At 45.4% G+C, this 16,118-nt stretch overlaps 7 protein-coding genes across 7 annotated transcripts; all 7 read left to right on the plus strand.

The window, feature by feature from the left end:
* Positions 1–22: 22 nt before the first annotated feature.
* Positions 23–1,760, plus strand: JR316_0009209 (Salicylate hydroxylase; the record flags this gene model as incomplete). The annotated part of the gene is made up of 8 exons (XM_047894915.1): positions 23–227; positions 302–370; positions 427–788; positions 869–886; positions 942–1,115; positions 1,173–1,262; positions 1,318–1,368; positions 1,428–1,760. The coding sequence occupies 8 exons, from the start codon at positions 23–25 to the stop codon at positions 1,758–1,760; spliced, it is 1,302 nt and encodes a 433-aa protein (XP_047746374.1).
* Positions 1,761–2,671: 911 nt separating this feature from the next.
* On the plus strand, positions 2,672–4,923 carry JR316_0009210 (Cytochrome P450 monooxygenase 124; the record flags this gene model as incomplete). The annotated part of the gene is made up of 13 exons (XM_047894916.1): positions 2,672–2,812; positions 2,871–2,991; positions 3,042–3,198; positions 3,248–3,334; positions 3,384–3,498; positions 3,549–3,721; positions 3,774–3,948; positions 3,999–4,035; positions 4,087–4,199; positions 4,257–4,323; positions 4,374–4,483; positions 4,541–4,565; positions 4,622–4,923. The coding sequence occupies 13 exons, from the start codon at positions 2,672–2,674 to the stop codon at positions 4,921–4,923; spliced, it is 1,623 nt and encodes a 540-aa protein (XP_047746375.1).
* Positions 4,924–5,772: 849 nt separating this feature from the next.
* Positions 5,773–6,252, plus strand: JR316_0009211 (uncharacterized protein; the record flags this gene model as incomplete). Its single annotated transcript, XM_047894917.1, has 2 exons — positions 5,773–5,878; positions 6,044–6,252. 2 exons carry the CDS (start codon positions 5,773–5,775, stop codon positions 6,250–6,252), a joined length of 315 nt encoding a protein of 104 aa, XP_047746376.1.
* Positions 6,253–6,650: 398 nt separating this feature from the next.
* JR316_0009212 (Vacuolar protein sorting-associated protein 3) lies at positions 6,651–8,166 on the plus strand (the record flags this gene model as incomplete). The annotated part of the gene is made up of 7 exons (XM_047894918.1): positions 6,651–6,732; positions 6,784–6,834; positions 6,908–6,950; positions 7,080–7,156; positions 7,224–7,447; positions 7,501–7,804; positions 7,868–8,166. The coding sequence occupies 7 exons, from the start codon at positions 6,651–6,653 to the stop codon at positions 8,164–8,166; spliced, it is 1,080 nt and encodes a 359-aa protein (XP_047746377.1).
* A 1,081-nt stretch (positions 8,167–9,247) lies between these two features.
* On the plus strand, positions 9,248–10,329 carry JR316_0009213 (uncharacterized protein; the record flags this gene model as incomplete). Its single annotated transcript, XM_047894919.1, has 2 exons — positions 9,248–9,618; positions 9,651–10,329. The coding sequence occupies 2 exons, from the start codon at positions 9,248–9,250 to the stop codon at positions 10,327–10,329; spliced, it is 1,050 nt and encodes a 349-aa protein (XP_047746378.1).
* A 1,581-nt stretch (positions 10,330–11,910) lies between these two features.
* JR316_0009214 (uncharacterized protein) lies at positions 11,911–13,050 on the plus strand (the record flags this gene model as incomplete). The annotated part of the gene is made up of 1 exon (XM_047894920.1): positions 11,911–13,050. One exon carries the CDS (start codon positions 11,911–11,913, stop codon positions 13,048–13,050), a length of 1,140 nt encoding a protein of 379 aa, XP_047746379.1.
* A 1,686-nt stretch (positions 13,051–14,736) lies between these two features.
* On the plus strand, positions 14,737–15,951 carry JR316_0009215 (uncharacterized protein; the record flags this gene model as incomplete). Its single annotated transcript, XM_047894921.1, has 1 exon — positions 14,737–15,951. One exon carries the CDS (start codon positions 14,737–14,739, stop codon positions 15,949–15,951), a length of 1,215 nt encoding a protein of 404 aa, XP_047746380.1.
* Between the last annotated feature and the right edge of the window lie 167 nt (positions 15,952–16,118).

The following is a 16,118-nucleotide window of genomic DNA, read 5'->3' on the forward strand; positions in this document are numbered from 1 at the left end:
TAGAGGGGGTGGAATTGGAGGGATGGCTATAGGCGTTGCTATGAGCAACTTGAAGTTGGACAATGTTTTCCAAGTCGACATATACGAGTCAACTGCAAAGCTGACACAAGTCGGCGCAGGAATAACAATATGGCCCAGGGGTTGGGAAATACTGAAGAACATGGGATTGGAAGCTTCCCTTGTAGAACGGCTCTCCCCTGATCAGGAAGTTCCAACAGGAGTACCCAGTGAGTACTGTAACCTTGTTATTTGGAGGCTTCGGAGAGCCGTTTCTTTATTACTATTTTTGTTTGATGCACAGAAATAGGTTTTGTGTACCGTAAGAGTGATCAAAAGGTGGGCGTTCCAATTACTACAATTCTGGTACCAGGTGCGCTTTATTATTGGTATCAAAACGAGCAAGGTTCTTACGGAAATTATGTTTAGGCGGCTCTATTTCGTACCACCGGGCAGACCTCCAAGATATTCTCTTGAAGCACATTTCTCCCCTGATTCAATTCCATCTTTCTCACAGACTCAAAAGATATCAAAGAAATGACAAAGGAATCATCGAACTCGAATTCACAAATGGAGAAAAAGCTGTATGTGATTTGCTCATAGGCGCCGATGGAATCAACTCGGCTGTGCGACGAACATTTATTTCGGAAGGAAAGGATTGGTCTGAAGATGAAAAGACTAGGAACGCGAGACCTGTATTCAGTGGGACTTACGTTTATCGCAACCTAATCGACAGCGACCTCATTCGGCGAGACAATCCCAACCATCAGGCTCTGAAGCTACCTGTTGTGGTACGTATCTCAAATTCACCCAGATTTCTCGGGTCAAAGACGGCGAATTACTGATTATCGTGCTTTGTATACTTCAACAGTACTGCGGCAAAAACAAGGTACGCCTACATCATTCGCCCACGTCAATGGGGGATTGAACGACACGGCTTTTAGCACATCGTGGCCTACCCTGTTTCGCAAGGGAGACTCATCAATTCTGTTCTTTTCGTGAGCGACATAAGCAAACAGGGTACTTACTTGGATGGACCTGCTGTAGTAGAAAATACGCAGGATGACTTTGTTTCACCATTTGTGGGATGGGAGGAGGATGCCCAGATTTTGGTTAATGTACGCTGTTCTTGTTTGATTTGTTTCACAAGTTTCATGCTTTTGTAATTGTTTTAGCGAACATCCAAGCCGTCTAAATGGGCCATACAAACATCGAAGCCGTTGGATGCCTTTGCATCTGGGGGCGTTTTTCTTATAGGCGATGCTGTCAGTTTATTGCTTCAGGCATATTCGCATGAGCAATCATTAATTGGTGTCATAGGCTCATGCAATGCCTCCTCACCTGGGTAACGGTGCAGGCCAGGCCATTGAGGTGAGTGTTGAGCTGTCGTATATTTTGTAGTTATTGGAATTGTAACGAATCTTTTTCAGGATGCCTATTTTCTGGCAATGATGCTGGCCAAGGAGTTGACTTCCAAAGAAAAAATCAGTATCGAAAAGATAACCAGAGTCTATAACGCGGTTAGACGGCCCTTCGGAAACTTCGTTGTTGAGGCTACTATACGTCAAGGTCTACGATACGAGTTCAATGCTCCCGGATACGAGGATATTCGAGATGGTGAAACTGTTTCTGAAGAGAGGTTGGAAGCCCTTGGGAAAATAATTGCAAAAGGTTACGACTGGACATGGCAATCGATGAAAAACGACCTTGAGAGGGCTCTGTCGATGATGAAGAACGACTCCCTCGAGAGGGCTATGATGTAGTTTCAGTTACGAAATTGATAAGATAAGAAATAAATTAAAGGTACCGGTTTGAGATCAGGCACATGTCGGCCTTCCCGGCCCAATCTCGTAATTGACATTACTTCAGGATAGAATATGTTTGATGTCAAACATCGACAATCAAACAGATATTATGTAGGATATAGATGTTTGATGTCACGCAGATATTGTGTTTGACAACAAACAGGCTTCAAACATAAATTGTGTTTGAACTCTGTGTGACATCAAACACCAAATACGTTTGAGCACTGTTTGTTAAAAAATATTAGCCTGACATAATTCCTGTTTGAATAGCTGTATGATAAGGTTCTGTAAGAGATCAACCATATAATCTGTATCTTAAATATATTTTATGTAAGGATTTAAACAGAATATTTGCCCGAAATCAAACAATTATTAATATCAAACATACATTTTTTCTCGCATCTGATTGGTTCATAAATATCTGTTTGGCAATCTGTCGGATTTTGGACAAATATTCTGTTTGAATGCTTACATAAAATATGTTTGATATTCATGTTAGTTAAGATATGGTTGATCTCTTACAGAACCTTATAACAGGAATTATGTCAGGCTAATATTTTTTAACAAACAGTGCTCAAACGTATTTGGTGTTTGATGTCACACAGAGTTCAAACACAATTTATGTTTGAAGCCTGTTTGTTGTCAAACACAATATCTGCGTGACATCAAACATCTATATCCTACATAATATATATCTGTTTGATTGTCGATGTTTGACATCAAACATGTATCCCTCAGTGTTCTACACCTGTGAGACTGATGGATGGGTATGTAGTTGGAATGCCATGGCGGTGTGAAGGTTCCAGTTGCCTGCTTCTTTTCTTTTCCTTTGCACACTTTTTTCCTCTGTAAATCTTCAGTCACCTACGATGACTGACTATATTCACTCAGCGATTGGTGTCCTTCAACAATGGCTCGAGCACACTCAACTCACGGTGACAAATGTAGGACTCGCTTTACTAGCTCTTTTCGTGACTTCTCGTGTCGTCAAGTATCGCAAAGGCCTTCGGGTATGTAAATTACGAGATTGTGGAATGGCCAGGCGAAGTCTGACAAGATTGGCACCAGGCTGTGAGCTACATGCCAGGGTTTCGCATACCCTTTCATCCACTTTCGTTACCAGCGATCCTGCTGCCAAAGGCGTCGTGGAACCCCAATTACTACTCTCCGTGGACATGGCGATACTCATGTAAGATTTCAGTCTCTGATTCTTTGATAGCTTGTAATGATTTGTTCAAGTCTATAAGCCGTTCCCGAACGACACCATATCCGTTGTACCTTATTTGGTCGGATCGCCTACTTTCTATACTACCAATGTCGACGTCGCACGTCAGGTCAGTGGCGGAGGTCACAAGTGTAGCTTCTATAAGACGCCCGAGTCAAGCGCAGCATTCTTGTGAGTTTTGTGGGGTCATTTTGTGTATTACATCTCATATCTCCTTTAGACTTTGGGGAATGAATATCGTCGCGGCAGATAAAGAAACTTGGAGGAAGCACAGACGAATTGTGGGACCTGCATTCAATAACAGCTTGTAAGATGCAATACAAGCTATGAAGTTTATCTCCCCAACGTCTTTTTAGGTACCAGATGGTGTGGACCGAAACTTTGAATACCTATAATGACATGGTCGAAGCGGAAGGCTGGAAAGGGAAGAAAGAAATAGATGTTCCCGTCATTCAGACTTTGACATTCAAAGTGGGTTCCATTAAACACGTTATATTAATTAAGTGCTCATTAATGTTTAGCTTGCTTTGTTGATCATTGGGAAATGCGGATTTGGATTCTCTTTTGATTGGTCTTCTCCGCCTCGGTCAGAAGATGGATCGTTGTCAATCCAGGAAGCCTTGCGAATTGTGGCCGATTCACACATGATTGCGACCTTCTTACCAAAATGGATTCAGAATCTACCCACAAAGAAGTACGTGCATATGAGTCGTATCACACTTTGAGACTTATTTGACAATTTGTAGATTCAAGGAAGTACGAGAGGCGCACGGGAAGTTATTAGGATTCATGAAGCAACAGGTTGCAGAAAGACGAGCGGAGGTCCGCTCTAATAGTTCTGAGGGTAGACATGATGCCTTCACCATGTTGGTTAAAGCAAACGAGGACGAAGGAAAGCTTAAATTAAGCGACGATGAGCTTGTACGTTTTCTCTAGTGTCATCTTTCATTTACTGAACATCCAGGCATCAGATTGGAAACGTCTTTGTCATGCTTTTTGCTGGCCACGGTAAGTCGGAATAAAACTTAGACCCAATTGTTACTAATGTAGCGAGCGAAGAAACGACGGCACACACGCTGGCTGCAACCTTGGGGTACTTGGCGTATCATCAAAATCTTCAGGATGAGGTGTACGATCAGATCGCCTCCGTTCTTGGACGGGACCGTGAGCCGGTATGTAAACGTCAAAGGTTAGAGTGGCCGGTATCAGCAAACTGAATCTGAAGTCAGACAATCGATGACTATCCTTCTTTGAATAAAGTCCTGGCGGCGTTCTATGAGGGTGTCAGACTTTTCCGTCAGTTTAGCTACTCCATTAAACGACGATATGCTGACGGACGTATGCAGCTGCTGGCCATATCATGATTCGCCAGGCGTATGAGGACACTGTCTTGAATATTCCCAATCCCGTTGGAGAAGAGGGCGTCACAACATTCCCTGTACCCAAGGGCACAAATGTAATTATATACGTTTATTTCGTTTTAGCTTCTCTTGCTGACGCCAGAAACTTCAAGGTGATTGTTGACATGATCGGAGTCCGTGAGTTACTTCCATTCTCATGCATGCATTGCATTTGATTAAGTATTACTAAACAGAGTACAACCCACGATATTTCGATAACCCTGGGGAATACCGCCCGTCCAGGTGGTATGGAATCAGCAACGAGTCGGAAAGTTTCTCTGCTTTTAGCATTGGAACTCGCGCGTGTCTGGGGAGGAAATTCGCGACTCTGGAGTCTGTTTGCTTCCTTGCTCTTCTACTTCGAGACTACAGGGTCGAACCTGCCTTGAGCAACGGGGAAACAAAGGATGAATGGAGGGATAGGGTTTTGGATGGGAAGATTATCTTGACTTTGGGTGTCAACAATGTTCCAGTTAAACTTATCCGCAGAGTATAAGTTTACGGCTCCATATTACACTTACTAATTCAGATCTATGTGTATGACGAGGTTTATTTGAGCTCACCCCAATTTATTTTTACAGTCGACGAGGTCGCGTTGGCAGGGTATGACGTCATCGTTCTTCCAGTCATGGCCTGAGATTTAGCGCCCGGACACTGACAATAAGTCATAGTCATGTGTGCGTTAAGTTGCAATTCGAAATGCATTGATACCGGCTAGACTTTGGTGGTTCTCACTTGTATACGGCTTTTTAACTACCTTGTACCAACTAGCAGCATTGATTTCGACACGACACGAAACTCCGGGATATTGGGTGAAATTTGAAGCACGAAGCCTGAGGGTTAACACTAGCGACTTCGTTTACATGATCAAAATTATAGAGTGCATTTTAATATAGTGGAGAGCGGGAAGGTTAGGGGTTGGTTTAAATTTGGCCACTAAGGTTGACAAGTAACAAGACTTAATGTTGATTTGAAGGTAATTCACCCAGCGCAAAGCTTGTACAAATGGTAGCGCAAACGGTTTGAGGCGGTCAAGATGGCAAGAACACATTCAGTTAGAGCGTCCTTCAGCGGCAACGTTTTGCAGTGGCTGCTGTGGAGAACATGCTACCATCGTTTCTCTGACTGTATCTTAGGCTGGCAAGGCGCTGCTATCACTGGGTAGACAAATTAAGTACGTACATAATCATTGACGGTACAGATACTTGAGACATCGAAGTCGTCAGGTATATCTTCTGACTTATGGAACTATGAAGAGGGTGGTTTGGACGAATGGAATCCTGCCTTGTCATTGTTAGGCGATTCTTGTGGCTGAATTTAAGAGCATTTCGCGCGGTGGTGGCGCATGGCAGATAGAACACCAACCTCATTCGAAGCAAGGCAAAATTGTATAAATACCTTGCTCGAAATCGATAAATCCCCAGTCAGGTCAACGTCTAGCAATGTAAGCAGTTCCTCCAGCTTCAATTCAACCCTACAAAATACTGATTTCCGTCTGGTAGAACATCAGAAACAATGAAATTCTTCATCTTCGCTATCGCAATCGCTGCATCCGTCCTTGCCGTTCCCTCTAAGGACGTCAATGCAGTTTCTGCCAACACCAACGATGAGAGCAGTGCGCTCAAATTCCTCCTTACCAATTCCCCTGCCGGACACCAAGTCGAGGAAGATGGCCCTGCACCACCTGGCTGCTACTGGGATGGAACCGCGCCATTTTGCGCTGGTTCCTGCCCACCGGGATACACTGAAAGGAACCGCGGAAGCTGTGGAGACGGCGCGTGCTGCTGGACGGGGTACAAGTTCCTGTGCTGCAAGGATTAATTAGGGAATGGTGATGGGTAGACGACCCTAAAACACTGGGTTGTTGCGGCTCAACCAGAGAAAAATAGCTGGCACCAAATAGTTTATTTGTATGCGTTTAGCACATTTGTCCTGAAAATTCAAATCATAAAATTATAACGTAACTGTCATCCATGAACTTGTTTAAGGTGGCCAGAAACAGGGGCCTGTACGTCACGCGACGCAACGCGAGTTCATATTTGCTCGTGTTAGTTACGAAAGACAACATCGTTGGCGAGGCTTGCCAAGCTTCTGAATTGTACTTAAAGCCATCCTTGCCTGAATCCGACACCCCACACTCGACCCAGACGCCTGCAACTGACGGGTTCAGTTATTACTGTAGACATTTCCCCACCTTCTTCAACAAAAGGTCATCTTACTGCCATGACTTCCGCTCCTCAACACCCTGTTGAGGTTCCTCCATTTCAACTGCAGCGCCTGATTCCGGATGTCATCGAGCCTTACAGTGAGTACCAATGAATGATTGCTTGATATAAAATGTAATATGTGTTATTAGCCTTTCAGAGCGCTGCTGGGAAGATTCAGTTGCGCTGTGCACAAGCATTAGGTGAGTCACTAATGCTTAACCTTGAGCCAGCTCGGCGGCAAGGGTTTAAAGCTATTAACTGATGATTCTCTAGGCTCTGAGATATACGCCGGATGTTCCAACGGAGAGTTGTTGCGGTTTGCATTGCAAGCAGATGGGCCGAATAATGCATGTTTCCATCCCTAACATTACTTCTCGGCGTGTGTTAACACATATGATACTTTACCGGTCACCTTGTAGCTCCAAACCTATACCTTGCTTTCCAGACAGGTTGTCCCTGGAGAGAAACCCATCGATGAAATTGTCCTAGTTCCCAGTCTTTCGCGGGCGCTAGTCCTATCTGGTACTTGAGTACATTACTCTTTTTCCACGTTAATGTTGTTCAAATTCCTCACTTTGGTCCATTTTAGATCATCAAATACATTTTTATACAATACCTTCGCTCGACCCATATCCCATCAAGCCGATTCGAAACGTTGTGACCTTCGCCGTGGACGACATTCATCTAAAGCGACAATTGCCCCCTCTCTCTGCACAAGGCCTGCAATTGCCAATGGAACCCGTTGATTTCTGTGTTGTTAAGAGGAATGGTATCGCTATGTTTACAATGAAGGATCGCGTTTTCTACACCAAAGTACGCCTCCTTGACCCTTTTTTGTCACACTTATATCAACGCCATTCTCGCAGGAAATCCCCCTTCAACAAGGTGGCATTACCCTTGCCAAACGAACAGGTCGGACCCTTTGTATAGCGGACAAAACTCACTACAGCATGCTGGACCTCGAGGCATTGTCTGTATTTCAAGTACTTCCCGTCTCACAAGCGTTCGAACCTACGCCATTCGTTGTGAAGCCGTCAATCACTGTAATCAGCCAGAATGAATTTTTGATTTTGTCCTGGACGGGAGCGAGTACTTTAGGTCTCTTTGTCACAGGAGATGGTGACCCGGTTAGAGGTACTCTCGAATGGCCGAGCCATCCTGAAGCTATCTGTCAGTTCTTTTCTCACTAAACAATTTGTTCTTCTATTTAACTTTCTAAAATGTCTTGTTTAGGCCTCGATTATCCTTATATCACGTCTCTCCTCCCAAACAATACTATTGAAATTCACAGCGTCGATACACAGGCCATTGTGCAGGTTGTTGGTGCCCCCGAGCCATCGGTATCTTCTTCACCTTCCTCGCCAAACCAGCCTGGAATGCATCGTAGGTCGTCATCGACAAGCTCAAAGGGAGGGGGTGTCGACCTTCAGAAACGCCTGTCCTTGATTTCGAGCATATCCGGATATTTGGTCCCTTCGACGCAGAGGTCGGACAAGATGCGCACTGTACCTGTGAAGCTTTTGCGAACATAGAAGAGGACGTTAGTTATACTGTCTTTTAGGCTGTTCGGCTGACTATCACATTAGTCCATAGATGCAACCCTTGGGTTATGGCACTAATGTTTATGATGTCTTTGATGAAGTTTGCAAGAACTTTGTGGCCTTCGTATTCTGCGTGATTGGATGTAATCAGTCGTGGAGTGGATGTCCATCAGTTGGTTTGTTGTTGGAGGCCTGTTCCTTCAGCTCAGTTGGATAAAATCGACCGTTCTTGCCTCATGGCTTTCTCGATTCAGCAGTGACACGACTAAACTTGTCTTTGATTGCTCACGCCAATCAAATATGTTTTCTTGACTGTTTTAACGGTGCGTGTTTTCAATGCTTGAATCTCACCTTCACCCTCAACACGCTTAATTATAAAAGGTTGAAAAAGGCAGAAAGCAGCCATATATGGCACTGGATCAGCGGCAGGTCCATTGGAAAATGTGTTTACCCAAGATATGGCTGTCCGACGTATACGATGATCGATCGATGAACTCGAACAAACGCAGGAAGCTTGCGTGTTTGCGTGAATATTCCCATGATTCCCATACTAGTCCACCAACAGTTATCGCATTTTCGGTGCAGGCAAAGCACCGGATTCATTAAATCGTTAAGCGCCGAGAAATGGTGTGATTCATCTGTCTAGTATCTGTATCTAAATTAATTGCACTAGGCTTGAACCGAACACGTCTAGGAATCAGTCTGGATTGACGAGTATTGTTACCTCTCTATGGCGCATCTATCCCTGAAATGTGGGATTCATTCATATTTCGCCCCACACTGTCGGGGAGTAAATCGATCGACATGCGCTTGTACACGACCTTTGGATTTCTTACACCTCCAACTAAAACACGCGCTCGCCGCACAGCCTGCACCATTGCAGTATATTTAGACATCGTCGTCTACACATATGGCCCAACTTCTCGCTGTTGCCTTCTTTCCCTTCATTCGTCTGTATCCTGTTGAATATCTCTGGTCGGTATTGTGCTGTCTGCATTGCATGGTATCATATGCTCACTGAGTACTAGGAGATAGAATTCCCCAACATATATCTTTTCCTGTATATTCCAATATGCCTAGGTGGTTATCATCGATTGTAGATTTTGTTCAATGGTTCGGCGTCGAGCCATCCGACAAGCATTTTTTACAAGCAAAGTCACTACATGCGGAATACACGGAGTCTGGCCAGAAGGATTTTGGAACTCTCAACCTTTCTCTAGCTAACTTCGAGTTAGCCCTGTGCTATCGCCGTAGAGGCGAAGACGGACTTGCTCATCCTGACCTTGAGGCGACTCTCAGCACCTACGCATCGGTACTCTGGAAGCGCTACGAGATCACAAAGTCGCTGTTCGATCTTTACAGGGTTATCGAGCTAGATGAAGAGGCCAAGTTCTATGGGAGAAGGCGGTCGACTCTTCCTCCAGGCCGCTTGACCACACCAATGTCTTCCTTGACCTTGGAAACGCCTATTTCAGTCTATTCCGCAGCAATATTACTTCCTCGCAACAATTTCAGAAGGCAGTACAAAACTACGAAAAGCTGACCTTGGAGACCGATCTGCGGAAGCAACGGTGTGGGTTTCTGAAGTTGGGCATCGCCTTTTTAGCCTGGTACGAGCGCAATGATGCCGGTACACCGTCTGGGGAACGGATTAAACGACTCGACAAGGCATTGAAGTACTTCCATCAGGCACTGGACTTAGGTGGCAATGAGATACTCCCAAACGCATCTGAAGCCATGGATGCCGACCAGAAGGATGCGATCCTCCGGATTGCGGTCGCTTACTATGTTCGTTATAAAGATCGCAAGGACCCGAAAAATTTGGATGCAGCAATTGACTACAATCGCAAGGCTCGTTCTGCTCTGCAGGTGGACGATAAAAACTACGCATACTGCTCATTCGATCTGGCCGAACAGCTCTTCACCCTATATCAGAGAGTCAGTGGATCAAAAGAAGAAACCAGGACCACCATACGAAGTCGGTCCTCTTTGGATACCGAGAAAGTCAATGGAGCCAAATGTTTGGAGGAGGCACGAGAGGTTTTGGAGGATGTTTTGACAAAGCGGGAAAGTTTAGAGGAAGACTTGGTTGCCAACTGCGACGATTTGTTGAAAGTGGTGCAGAGGCATATCGATGGTCTCAGTGTCAAATAATCCTCCAGTAGCTAGCACGTCAGCTGCTTTGTACTGTTTTTCTTCGAGTTCTAGTTGTAAAATGATCGAGCGCTCGGAAAATCGTACAGTTAGAGCTATTCATATTAATATTACCAACAATAACACGATCTCTCATTGGGTATTGATTCGTTATCTTTAGAGCTTGCCTTCCTTGTAGACCCTTCCTTGTATACTTTATAAAGAGGACCATGTGTCTGCCGCCCTTGTTACGATAGTCGTTCTAATCGCCCCTGAATCCTCCATGAGTAATGCGTCGCGTCGCGCGTCTTGAGTTACAGGGACGCGTAGTATTACATAGTACGTCACAACTGTCACGTATTTTTTCCGACTCTTTCTTGCTCCTGTCTCTCTCGAGTATATATTCTCGACCTCTAGTCATTTTGGAATATTTTTGAGATGTTTCTCCATCAAACTGCGAAGGAACCCACATAATCTCAGGTGCTTCACTGTTTTACCTTGTTCTTCAAGAATTAGGAGCTGCGTCAAGAATCTACAAAATCTCGCACTGGCACTGACTCATTCAAGATTAGTGTCGAGTCCTTAAAACTCGCACTGAAACCATTTCGACCGATTCCTTTCAATTTGGCCGACGCTTGGATGCTATTCTGTTTCATGTCCTGTTTTCGATAGAACTGAAGGGATTTGGTGGGAGTGCAACTCAATTGGTTGAATGACGCGGTATGTACATATTACCTACCCAGAAGTACATGAATGACCGATTGATCATTGCACTTATATAGATGGACAAGTTACGGCTTTCCTGACAAAAAAGGCCAGACGATCATGTTGTCCCGACTAAAAATGATAATAAAGTTTGACCTCGAGGCAGGGAGTGGCACGAAGGAACACCCAAAAATTCTAGTTTTCAATCATTCGAATCTTCTGCTTTACGTCTCATTTACATCTCCTTGTTCTAGTCCTTATGCCATGAAGAGTAACTACACACAGTGCAACCTATCGCTACACTACTTCAAAACGGCTGTAGATTTACGACGCCCTTGATCAAAACTAAAAACGAACCCCTTCAGTTACCCGTGGCGCATGGTTCTCCTCATGTTTTGGTAGAAAGGTTCCCCCTTCTGGATTCGGGGGAATCAATATACCCCATCTTCTAGCACTAGGAAGTCTGGTGCGGCAATTACTTTGATGCCAATGGGTCGACAAAAAGTTGTCGGTTCGACACTGGGGCATTTTCCTTTAGTGCTGAAGCATCAGGAAAATGGGTCGAGCCTCGTGTCTGTGAATGGTTTTTCGGACTGGCCCTTGCCAGCATAGTACCATGCTTCGTACACGCTGCATCCTGGAGCCTTTTGTCACCCTGCGCTTCATAATGTATGTTGTCGGCAGCGACTTTTAATGAACGGCACTATTTACCTCTTTATTGTCACTTGAGTTCGGTCTCACCTCTGTCCTATAAAGAACGTCTGAACTTCAAGGTGAGGAGGATATAGAGTTTACTGTATCACTAAACTCGTCTTGTTCTTGGACTCTTAGTTGGCGAGGTGCGAATCATCCATTGTTCTGAATTCTTGTTAATTAACATGTTTATCTAGGACTCCAATGGCCGGTTGCTGGTCTTCCTTCTTAGATTTCTTTCGAGGAGATCCTTCCAGGAAGCAATTTAAGAGAGCGAACGCATTTTACTCGCAGTATAAGGCCTCTGACAAGAAGGACTTGAAGGCCCTCAATAACTCCATTGCCAATTATGAGCTGGCACTCAACAATCGCCGCAAAACCAAAGATGGACTTCCCCATCCTGATCTTGGGATAACCCTCATCACATATGCATCTGTTCTTTGGGAACGCTACACAATAACTCACTCCCAGTCTGATGTTCTTAAAGTTATTGAGCTGGACGAAGAAGCGTACGCATTATGGGAGAGTGACCCTGCATCCCGGCCTCCGGATTACCCTGTTCTGCTTCTCGACCTCGGAAATGCCTACTGCAATCAGTACAAGGTCAACCCGGCCCTTCATGATATGTTGGGAAAGGCCATCATCATGTTCGACAAGCTGAAAGAAGTCGGAACGGAGACCGACAAGCAGACAGGTTTAATCAAGCTCGGGGATGCACTCTATACCTGGTGTTACGATGACTTGGCTCAATCGCAGGACGAGAAAGAGGAGAAGCTCGATCGCTCTATTGCAATCCTCGAGAAAGCCATTGAAGGTGGCCGCATTGGTCGCAAAGAAGGAGCAAGCGACTCGTCAATCCCCTATGAGACTGCGCGACAGGGTTTGCTTACCCTTGCAATGGCTTACAACCTCCGCTTCCAAAATCGTAAATTGCGGGCCGATCTGGACGAAGCTATCAAGTACAATAAACTAGTGCTCAAGCACATGCGCAATGACGATACGAATACGCCTTACAGTCTGTTTGATCTTGCCGAAAAACTCTTCGTCAAATACGAATATGAGCAAGGACGGAGAGCCACGGGCAGGTCGACTGATGGAGCATGGCTCAGCATTGACTTAAAGGCAGATAAAGGAGTCAATGAACTCCGTGGAGCTGAGGGGGCACTGACCCAGGTGTTGCAATGGAGAGAAATTGATGACGCCAAACACGCGGAACTCAAATCGGAATCAACAAAACTTCTAGATACGGTCAGGACACATATTACCAACCTCAGCAGGACTGCGTCCAGGGCATCAAGCAGCACCAATCTTAACGCAAGTGACAATGGGGCAGAGCACGTCTGACGGCGCAATATGATATTGTAGGAGGTAGAGTTGCATTGGGATTGTACCTTGCAGCCCTTCAAAGGCGTTGACTATCTTGAAAATATTTTCCCTTAACTCACTTTTTTCTCTCTTACAGTTCACATCTCCATGTACTAGTACCATTCCCTCCAATTGTTTTGCTAGCCTTGTTCAATGGCCTTGTCTACTGACTTGGCACCAAAAGAAAATGCAGTTATTAATTAAGGTGGTGTTGAGCAATTTTTTAATGAAGGGCAGGACTTTGGAGTCATGTGCTTATTTTGAGTGAGTAGGTGCCATTGACAGTTGTGGTCTGGCTAGGAGAGTCTACTGTCAGCTGGGGAGCCGTACGTGATATAGGGTGGCACACTAGTTTTCACAATCACTTTATGAGTTTTTTGGGTGGCTAATAATCTTGAAGAAGGCTAATAACATGTCTTATTACAAGTGACTATTGAATGATATGAATGGTCTGAACAGGGGCGACGCGCCTGACGCGACGCACGCGCCGCGGGGTATATATACCACGTGGTGCGTGACAAAAAAAGCTACGCATCACCAGGAGCGACGCGGAACTTGAAATTTCCTTTCGTTCTTCGTTATCTGTTCAGACCACCCCCCCGGCGCTTCAGCATATATATGTTCTCAAATCTACTCCTATGAACCGCTCAGATGCTCTACGCTTCTCAATGTCTGGTTACTTGGACGGTCAAATGTGAACAAAAGTGGTCGTTTGGACAATCATTTACTTGTTTCCTGAAGAGAAACAGACGCTTGCACACTGCTCTGCTTGTTGTTTTGAGTAAGTCATTCATCAAAATGCTTTTGTGTTTTCGAAGCCTTCGGTTAAACTAGCTCCCGAACGTCGTGAATAGTCCCTCTGTGGGAAACAGCGTGGAGGGGTCGTTTTTTAGCCCATCGAGGAACTACGCAGGAGCCGTTTCTTTCATGTTCCAACATAGCTTCTACGTCACGGAGTCTTTGCAACAATCACACGCCATATTCACAGCTGATCTTGTTCTCAACGTGTACGCCCAGCTCCAGGCAATGAGCTAGGTCACTATGATGAGTACGAAGAAGAAGAATCCCATCGAGTACACCAACCTTAATAGCACCTATTCCTGGACTCGTACTACTGTCTATCTTGACAGGTGTCTTGAACGCTGGGTCTCTGCATATATGACCAGGATGAGCGTCAATTCATCTTCGAGACTTTTGTAGCCTTCAGTACAAAAGGGTTTTGGCCTAGAACCCCGTGGAGAATGGGGTCAATCAGGTGCCTCATGCCTTGAGTTTATTGAATCCAGTGCGACATGCGTCGTATGTACTGGACCCTTTAGAATGCCGTGGCAAAAGCTGCGCTCTGTTCACCGTCCGTCGGTGTCGAGGAGTTGCGTGCTGAGACTTTGCACTGCACCGCCGTCAGCGGGGAGAAGTCCTGGTTGAAGTTCCGTCGTTTCGCTGATGAATTTATCAAGCCTCCAAAACTCTAGTATAAAAGCAGGAACAGTCAGTTGTTCTCTGTTCTGTATTTCACAGTTCATCCAAAGCTTCTCTCTTTTTTTTATACTCGAAGTGAGTGAGACTTTTTTCCTGGACTTGGGCATAAACCGTAACTTATTTGTGCATTAGCGCCGAAAAACGTCTGCGATAAATCGTATCAGTCTTTAATAACACGACTACATCATGCCTTCCTTTTGGTCAGCGTCCCTCGACCTCTTTCGGAAGGACCCGTCGTACAGGCACTTTGATAACGCGATGAAATGTATCAATCTGTACAATGAAAAGCATGACGTTGAAGACCTCAACACTTCAATATCGCATTTCCAAATATCACTCCGCAATCGCGGGAAAACCAAAGAAAAACATGCGCGTTATAGCCTTGATAAAATCCTCACTCACTACTCGGATGCGCTGTGGACTCGCTACCAGCTGGACGTGTCCAAGTTCGCAGCAGATATGGACAAAGTGATCCAGTTGGATGAGGAAATTTGCAGGATTTGGGGGTCGCAGAGCGACCAGCCAGCAATATCCGCCCCGCTCGCAAAGAAACGCCTTGCGCTTGCGAACCTTCATGCTGCGAGGTGCTATCGTGCCATGAGGAGCTTTGAGAGGTCTAAACAGCAGGCGGACAAGGATTTTGCAAAGGCTTCGTACGGCAAGGCGATAGGCCAGATTCGTACTGTGCTTTGGGAAATGGATACTGTCCCGCCCGAGGTACGCTGGATTGCGCGCGTTATGCGTGGGGTTGTTGTCACGACATGGTGGGACCATCAAGATTTGGAGGGGGTAGAGAATACACAAGATGCGGAGCGGACCTTACAGGAAGCGATTAACAATATCGCGGATGCGTTGGATATTGGCGCACCTTTGACCATCGACGCAGTCGAACAGGCCAAGTTCAAGGCGACACCTGAGACGTGCATGCGCACGCTGGGTACAGCACACTATGTATGCTATCAGATCAGCGAGAGGTTAAGTGATCTGGACGATGCGATCAGATGGAATCGCCAATTGCTTAGTAGGATAGGGCCAATCCATGAGGAGTATGCATATTGCAAGTTTGATCTGGCCCAGCAACTATTCGAGAAATACCAGCATGAGCGGCGCACCAGGAAGAATGGCACGGGTCACTATTTGGAGGCCAATACCGCCACCCCCGGTTCGCAGGCCTTGTATGATGCAGAAGTGGTGGCAAAGGCGTTGATGGACGAGCTGCCTAAGATGCATGACACAGCAAAGTATAGGGAAATACAGGTCAATTTGGATAAGCTTTTGCGCACGATGGACGCGCATAGCGCGTACAGTGCTAGTAACAAGGGGTCGTCACTCAGGACTCCGTCGCCCGCTCCCTCTGCCCCCTCCTCTGGACACGCAAGCATGTCTTGCGCTGGCGCTTGATTTTCTGCATGGAAGGTTATTCTCGCTTCTTGAAGAAGCGTTATTTATTGTGATTTTCCTGTTTTTTTATATTATGATATCCATTCATTTATATTGCTATAAGCCTACGGCACAAATTGATACTGCTTGAACGGATTCCGGAGAGATATAAAAAGGTAGAAAAGTCT

The sequence above is a fragment of the Psilocybe cubensis genome, chromosome 8 (genome assembly GCF_017499595.1).
Source record: "Psilocybe cubensis strain MGC-MH-2018 chromosome 8, whole genome shotgun sequence".
In the NCBI taxonomy this organism is placed as follows: domain Eukaryota; kingdom Fungi; phylum Basidiomycota; class Agaricomycetes; order Agaricales; family Agrocybaceae; genus Psilocybe; species Psilocybe cubensis.